At 35.8% G+C, this 8,763-nt stretch overlaps 1 protein-coding gene across 1 annotated transcript in view; it reads right to left on the bottom strand.

The window, feature by feature from the left end:
* Window positions 1-6,752: 6,752 nt before the first annotated feature.
* LOC107082566 (roundabout homolog 2-like) overlaps window positions 6,753-8,763 on the bottom strand; it is a 117,232-nt gene continuing 115,221 nt past the window's right edge. The window contains exon 28 of the mRNA XM_015371321.1: window positions 6,753-8,648. Coding sequence (XP_015226807.1) covers window positions 8,647-8,648 — 2 coding nt within the window. The 3' untranslated portion in view covers window positions 6,753-8,646. The remainder of the gene's footprint in view (window positions 8,649-8,763) is intronic.

The following is an 8,763-nucleotide window of genomic DNA, read 5'->3' as shown; positions in this document are numbered from 1 at the left end:
TCTGATCCACAAAGCGGCACTAGTCTGTTTAGGTGGGGAGCTTGTTGATCACAACACGGTTTGAGTGTTGCAATTAGCCAAATGTCATGAGTCACAAATCAGCCTTTTTAGGCAAGGTTACACATAATCATTGTGAAAAGGTTGAGCACCACATGTTGGGAAAATTTCATGAAGCGGGATCACTCATGCTGAACCAAGGCTTTAAAAAAAAGTGGGCGATTTGTTCCTTTTCTTATGTAAATGTATAATTTTGCCTGCTGGGTAATCAGTGAAAAATCTAACTACTAGGTACAGTATTTCTGAATATACACCTTAATGATGCAGTCGGCCACATTCGGTGAGACTTTGTGGCTTTTTATTGGTTTCTTAATGTTGTTTGTGTTTAAAAATATCCACTTAAACTTGACAGGAACAGTAGTTATACTGCCAGCATGTTCTTTGATTGTTTCGTTGGATTTTTTTTGTGTGCACTCATATATGGCACAATGTCTATGAAAACAAAATAAGTGAAAATGCAAATGTTGTGTTACATGTAACATTAACAAAGGTAAACTGGAAGATTTTCTCATTGATTAAATAATTTCTGAAAACAACACTTAATTCCTCTGCAAACAATTTCCCCTGAATATATAAGATTTTTGAAAGATGAACATAGCAGACCACCATTCTCAAAGGTGAAACTGTCTTTTTACATCATTCAGGCAGAGGTTAAAGGCCAGGGTAAGCTACAGTGGATGAGAATCACTCTTGACCCATAGCTTTCCCTCAAGTGTTTTAGTCTGAGGAGGTGGCATGAATTTTACATTAACAGTGAGTATCAAAGCCTGCAGAAACCACAGCACTTTTCCAAATGCAGTTTTCAGACAGTCTTTTAAGTCTGTTTAATTTTAATCATACATTGTCAAGGTAGATTAATATGGTGATTGTGTTTCTACTACCTATATATCATTCAAGCTTTAGAAATGTATTTCTGTGAGGCTAATTTGATGTTTTAACCTTACATTTCATATTGATAAGAAGACAATTAAATGTCTAACCAATATTTTAAACACACTGCAGGCTTCAACACCAACGTGATTTTCCTTGTGGGCCATTAATTGTACATTATATGCACCAAGGTTTTTCCACCCTATTATCTGAAAGGGGCTGTAAAGTGCATTTGGAAAGAGTTCACCTTGCTTCACTTGCCACATTTATTTTTGTTACATCCTTGTTCAAAAATAATGTTAATCTCTTTTCTCAAATCTATACACAAAATACCATTTAACAACAGTGTAAAAATATATATTTTTTAAATTGCTGCAGTTTCTTTAAGACCGCTGCAAATGTATAAAAAATTATACAAAAATAAGAAATCCCACTTTTTTAAGTATTTAGCCTTTACCATGAAACTAAAAAAATAGCTTAGGTGGATAATGTTTCCACTGATCATTATTGAGATATTTGTTCAGTTTTATTGGAGTCTAACAGTGGCTAGTATAGTTGACTGGTTATGATAAGGGAAGGCACACACCTGTCTATATAATGTCCTACAGTTGACAATTTATGCTAAAGTGATCGGGGGAAGGGCATTTGTCAGGGAGTTGGTCTCTGTCAGCTCCAGTGTTCCAGTGGGGAAAGAGGAGAACCTTCCAGAGGGACAGCCATTTTTGTAGTAATCCAATTCAATCGGGCTTGTATGGTAGATTTGCCGCACAAAAGCCACTCCTTGATGAAAGGAGCATGGCAGCCCATGTGAAGTTTGTCCCAAGGTACCTAAAGGACTTCTAGACCAAGAGAAACTAAATTATCTGATCTGACGAGACAAAGATTACATTCTAGTGTACATTTCAGGCATACGTTTGGGGTGGAAACCAGGCTGATATCATGCCTATAGTTAAACAAGGTGGTGCAAGCATCATAATATGAAGATTTTTAACAGCAGCAGGAACCGACAGAGTAGTCAGGATAGAAGGAAAGAAAGTAGAAAGGTATTGATGAAAACATGCTGCAACCACTCTGTGAATGTCCTGAAGTGACTAAGCTTGAGTCTAGACTAGAATCCAACTGAACATCTCTGAAGAGATTTCCGAAGAAAATGGCTGTCCACAGTCATAACCCATCCAACCTGATGAAGCTTTAGACATACTGTGAAGAAGAATGGGCAAAACTACTGAACAATGTGTGTTAAGCTTGTGGCATCATAATCCAAAAGACTTGAGACTATGTTGGCTGCCAAATGTGGTATTAAGCAAAAGTTATATTCCCATAAATGTGTTTTCATTAAGTTTTCTGTTTTAGAGTTTTCTGAAATACATTTCAAGTAATCTCAAACAAAATAAAAAATTTTTTTGTCATAATGGGATACTTTGAGAAGAAATTGAGAAGAAAAAAGGTTAATACGATACTTAATCTACACACTGTAAATAATTATGGGATCTTGTGGCGATAATAGCAAAATGCCTAATAATACCAGTGATAATACAGTGGAATACATTAGCAAAAATTATAGATATGCAGTTAACTTGTAGTATGATCTACGATGGACAGCATCTTTCAAAAATGCATTTTGGTGCTTTGAGTCTTTAGGTAAATTTTCTCAGAACAAAATGTGTTGTGGTGAATGTTTGACTGGAAACTTGAAGTAAGTAGGAAAATTAGTACTGAGCTCTGATTTGTGAATTGATATTTTCTGACAAGAAGTTACTTTGGCTTCTTAGAAAAGTCTCCCCACTGCTAGAGTTTCAATTTGATAGGTGCTATTCACCGCTTTAACTCCTTTATGATATTGTCCAACAAGACTCAACCTTTTTGTTACTTAACTTGTTAGTCTCATCATTATAGAGTTTAGTTATCTTTTGCTTAAATTCCACCTTATCCAATGACTTAACTTTCAATTGATCACTGTTTCTTTGCACTTTTTATGTTGACCATCAATTGGAAACAGTGAACATGATATCATAAAATGTAACGATTTCATTGCTTCCAACTTGGTCTGGGTGGCTATCATGAAGTTCCATTTGTAAGCTATAAATTGATTATTCTAAAATGTAGGTGTTTTTTTTTTCAGTTACACAAAGCCATTTGTTTCCTCATTAGTTTTATTAAGTTTCTACAAATAAAGATTCCTCCAACCATTTGAGAGTGCTGATGTCATTCTTACCACATTCATCCTCTTATCACGTTGGTTCTCCATGGTCCTTGGACAGGTTCTACAGTGCAATTCTTGAAGTTTAGTTTTTTAAACAACTCTCAGTTGAATGATAGCAACACAAAGTAAATGTAGTAACTACAACAAATATGCCCTTTACTGTAAAAGTTAGAAGTCTGACTGAAAAGGTGCCACTAGCCAGTCTTAATGTACTACAAAAACATACTCTGACAATTACAGATACAAACTGTTTATTGGCACTGCTGACCCTGTCTATCCCAGTCAACTAGAATTATACATGACCCTATTGAAAGACACTTTCAGGCGTTCTTTAATGGTTTGGCATAAAAAAATTAGTACAAATGGAAACTGCTAAATTGTTACCCACTTGGATGTAACATTATTCCCATCTCCAAGCTCCGGATTCAAGTAAAACTGAGAATAAAGATCCATCCTCTCAAGCTTCATCTATCAGGGTCACAGAGACACTGCTACCTATTTCCTGTAGTCTGTGGGTAAAAAACGATGTACACCCTGGACGATGTACACTCTAGTACATCACAGGACAACACAGAGGCATACAACCATGCACATACACTTTCACACTTAAGGGCAATTTAGAGATGCCAGTTAATCTAACAGTCATGTTTTTGAACTGTGGGAAGGACCTGGAGTACCCTGACAGCCCACAAATTGACAGGGGAGAACATACAAACTCCATGCAGAAGGACCCTGGATTGGGACTCTAACCCAGGACCTGCAAGGCAACAATGCTACCCACTGCCCCACCATTCAGTGCCTTAGCATAGCATTAGTGACATATTGCATGAGAGCATCGTCTTTTAACTTCCATTGCTTAAAATTGTGTATCTAATTAAAAGTATACTTTAAACAAGAACTGTATGTCAATTCTCAGGGAACCTTTTTGGCCTGTATTGCCATTATTAGGATTTTCAATATAAGAAAAAATGCTATTATATGAGTATTTTCAGTGGTGTCCAATGTTCCCTTATTGGAACTAGACAGTTACCGCTCAAATTGTTCCCAAGAGCTAAAAAAAAAAACATACTTCAGCTATATTGTTCCAAGAAAATGATTTTTCATTGAACCACGAACACAAAACCCCACAAAGAAAGCACACCATTTATAGACCAGGATATTAAGAAACCACTTTATGAGGCCCACTTGTAGTGATATCTGTTCAGACGGGGTCCTGTAATTGGGCTCTGTGGGCTGGGCTATTTGTTGCTTTTACTGTATTAAATTCCCATGTTCAGCAAGCTTGGTAATTTAGAAGACATACATATGGCATTTGTTTAGCAGGCTCAGAAAAGGCTGAGAAAAAGAACTTCAGTTTTAGTGTTAGGTCACAGAACAACCTAGATGGTATTCTGGTGACATCATGGCACTCATGGGAACCTAATAAGCTGCAGATAAAGCTTAAATGGTAAAATGTACTTTAAGCCCCCATGTATAACACCTGCTGACTGGCCTAATCCCTGTACATCCATAACAAGTGTCATTGCTTTTCCACATTTATAAAGGGACTATCACCTATGCAGTCTAGCAGTACAAGCTAACACTCAATTAACCAGCAATGATGACAACATATTTTTTGCAAGATTTACACTTGAAAAGAAACACCATCCAGGCTTACTGGCACCCATATAAAAAATGCGTAAAGGATCTGAAAACATAAGAAAAACCAAAAAGATGTAATATATTTAATACCAGATACTTATATATATATATATATATCAAAATCATTAAAACCTCTTTTACCAATTGATCTTCTTGCTCTTCATGCATTGTATTAAGCATTTCTGTGCATTCCTCATAATCTCTAAGATAATTCCTTCTTTCAGAGCATCTCTTGCTCATCTTTAGGGTCCAATTGGCTTTGTTTGGTTCAGCCCCTAAATGAACTTTTTATTGGCCTCTTTCTTTGTATTTCCTTTTTTTCTTAGCATTAATCCTAAATGTTCGTTCCAGGAATAATCAAAGTCCCAAGTGTATTTAACAAGCATTGCACACTTCCACTCTGACAGTAACATGGAAAAGTTTTTTTCTGTTTTCTGGCATAGCTCTAAAACAATCAATAAGTGTATCAGTGTTTTATGATTGTGCACTGAGTGGTACCAAGATCTCATTCACTGCAAAAGTGATCTTAGGATATTTCTTATACCTTCCTGTCCTATACAGCCTGCAATGCATAATAACTGTAGGTTTGAGCAAGTTTAAGCGATTATCCATTTCATTTTATGCCTTCCTTGAGTTGAAATTAAAGATAAACATAACTGCCTTAATTAAATGGCTTCTTCTCTTGTATTTCCTGTTTTGAAGTGTGACTAATAGAAAATTCCATAGCATATTTACATAAATAAAACAGTAAAGTTCCTACTGCCAAGACAGTTCACCAACTTCAAAAAAGAAAAAAACAAAACAGTATGTGCTTCAGCTAGTTGTTCACATTCATGCAAGGAAATTGTGAGGCCACTAATTTGGTTAAATTTATTAGTTTCGTAACCAATATATAAGACTGAAAAGTGTATCACCCTTAAAAAACAAACAAGAGATTCCCATTTAAGTTTAAGCTGCTTTAAAAAATATGTACTTTTTTGAACGAGTTTTACTCTGAGAGGATGCCGTATTAATGGATATTATTTATATATTCAAACTATAGTTATGCCCTTAATTATATGGATATGTATCCTATGTGGAAATCAAGTAAAGTGAAATATAATCAAATAAGATAACGCTATTAAAAAAATCCTAACAAATGAAAGAATTAAGCTTAAACGTATAGTGGAGGATGTTTTATTTCCGAGTGAATCATCAAAATAAGTGGTCCTCTGAATTTTCAATCATCCTGGAGGTATGTTTCTGTAAGGCTGTCCAATGCACTCGTCCTCATTTTAACTTCCTGGTGTGAAATATGTGATGTATGACATAGTGGAAAAATTGGCATGTTCTTCAAAATCTTCTTTTGTGCATTAGTGATGCAAATAGCAACTTTTATACAGAGTGTGCACAGGAGAAATGGGCTAGAGCAAGCATGCTCTCACACTTGTTTAATAGATGTTCCCTCTCGGGAGGGTACAGGGTTGTGCATGTGCAGTAGTTTTTAAAGTGGAGAGGGTGGGTCTTTTCAAAAAAAATTGTGAAGATCCTCCACTATACCTTTAAGTGTAAATTCATTCTGGAAGTTTGTAACCTGCAACACCTGGATCACCCTCTGATGTCCCACATACAAGTTCCAGCCAATTGTCATCAGGACCGTTACCAGCCATTTTCCTATCCAACCCTCCAACCCATCTCCTTCCTCAAGCTTGGACCCAGGGATATTTGCAACCCTCTCCTTTTCAGGCTTATCCACCATCATTGTCTGGACGCTGGGGAAAGACTATGCTAAACTCTTTTTAATCCATTAATCCAATCACATATCAATTCATAGAACCAAAATCTTCTCCTGGGGTTCAAGTGCTAAAGATTTGTCTTCATTTATGTCAATTAACTTTTCTAATTGCAACTTTTCTCCACTTGAGTCTCTCCAGGTTGAATTGTTCTATTATCTGCTTGAAAAATACCAAGCTAACATCCAGTTTTGTCAGTTGTTATAGAAATTGTTTTATTTATTTTCTTTCAGTTTTGAGTGCCATGTATATTAACAAATCCATCCAGCTGCCCAATTTATAGACAAAATCATTCATTTCTCTGTTGACTTCTCTAAGTAAATTCCAAGGCTGCACCACACTCATGTATTATGGGAGAGAAATTCTGTTCATTTTCACACACATTTTATTTTGCATCAAGGGTTGAAAAAAAAAAGGCCATTCCATATGTGGCTGTGTATTCCTGAAAGCAATAAAATCTGCCATGGAAAGATTCTTTGAATAGTGAGCAATTACAGCAAAGAAAGGATCTCAGAACATAATCATGACTGAAAAACAGAACATTTCGAATATACATTTCACAGAAACTCTTAGCCAACTGCATTTTAACATCTGGAATTCTAAAATCTGTCAAGTCCAAAGAAATTTGTAAGGATGTTTTCACAGTAAAATGAAAAGTTTGAAAAGATGAATGCAGTATTTAAAAAAAAGTATTTGCCCCCTTACAGATATCTTATGTTACTTTTTGTTGTTTTGCAACACTGTGTCTTAGATCAACCAAATGGAAACTTAGACAAAAAAGAAAACAAATGCACAAATTGGAGGAAAATGCCATCCAATCCAATTTCCTTTTGGTGTGACAGAAAAGCCCAGACAAGGATGTAAGCAGGCAAACACAACTCAACTCCATATCCAACTGGTTGGAATCGACTGGCTAGGTGAGAACCTCAACCTGACGTACAGTAGGCAGTCCATGAGCACATGTGCCATCTTGAAAGAATATAACCTGAAGAAATCTGTAAAGGGGTGCACACTTTCTCACAGCAGTGTTATGTCGCATACAGCTGTATTATATTTTACACATTTTCTTCTGCAGGTATATTTAGGTCACTTCAATGTACCTTTCTAATGCATATATTTGACTTCCACTAAGGTACCTCTACCATCTCATTTCCTTTTAATGTCACATTGGGTTTTGGATATTGCACATCATCATGTCAAGAGATGTTACTGGAAATGATACAATGATATATTATTTATTAAATATTTCCTACTCAGTGTCGCAGAGATGCAGCCAATGTTTTAGCACTTTCCATTATATAAAAAAGTTTATATGTTCTCTTTGCCACCAGCTCAGAACCGCTCTTGGTGTGATCTATAATGGGTTTCTCAGCAAGAAATAAACAATGTTAGTAAGTATTTTTTTGGCATATTAGTTATAAATGTGTACCTGTTTTTCCTCCATATGATTATAGCACAGCCAGATATACAGTACAACCTATTCCTTAATATAGATCTCACTCTTTGCCATTATGATTTTCATCCTCAGCTTAGCTGAAAATTATTTTGTGCTTATTTTCACCCTAAAAAGAAATACGCTTTGTGCAAAATACAACAATACATTAGCCTCATCAAAATAAGTCAACGGTTTGAGCATAATCAAAAAGAAAAATCAAAATATTCACAGTAATAAATCACAACAAAATGAAGTTGGGATTGGCTTGCATAGCAAATCAAAGAGAAAGAAAAACATTAAAAAAGAAAACAATATTTACAAATTATGCAAGTCCTTTCATCATTTAAGCAAGTCATTTTTGTCATGTGGTCCTTTTTTCTTCACGTCTCCACTGTGTGATCACCATGTGACAAAAAACAGAAGCGCACATTTAACATACTGTTTATTCTTTCAAAGGGAGGGGGGTAAAAATCACACTGTGAAAGTGGTGTCAGTGCCTGTACATGACATTTACAGCTCTGTTTCCTTCAACACTGTTGCTTCTTCTTCCATTCCGTGTCCTCTCCATCTTCTAAAATCCATCTTCACTGAGAGAAAATCTCATTGCGCTTACAGACAATGGGTCTGGGGACAGACCACAGCTGCAGGGGATTGATGTCTCACAAGAACTCTGAAAAGAACCAAAATAAAGAGAGCTGAGTTACAATAAAGACTCAAAAACATCTGGTTTTACAACTGGGCATCTTTGGGTTTGTTTTCTTGAATCAACATCTGTTCATTAAGAT

The sequence above is a fragment of the Cyprinodon variegatus genome, unplaced genomic scaffold (assembly GCF_000732505.1).
Source record: "Cyprinodon variegatus isolate N-32 unplaced genomic scaffold, C_variegatus-1.0 Scaffold56, whole genome shotgun sequence".
NCBI lineage: Eukaryota > Metazoa > Chordata > Actinopteri > Cyprinodontiformes > Cyprinodontidae > Cyprinodon > Cyprinodon variegatus.
This window is presented reverse-complemented; position numbering and strand designations above follow the sequence as displayed.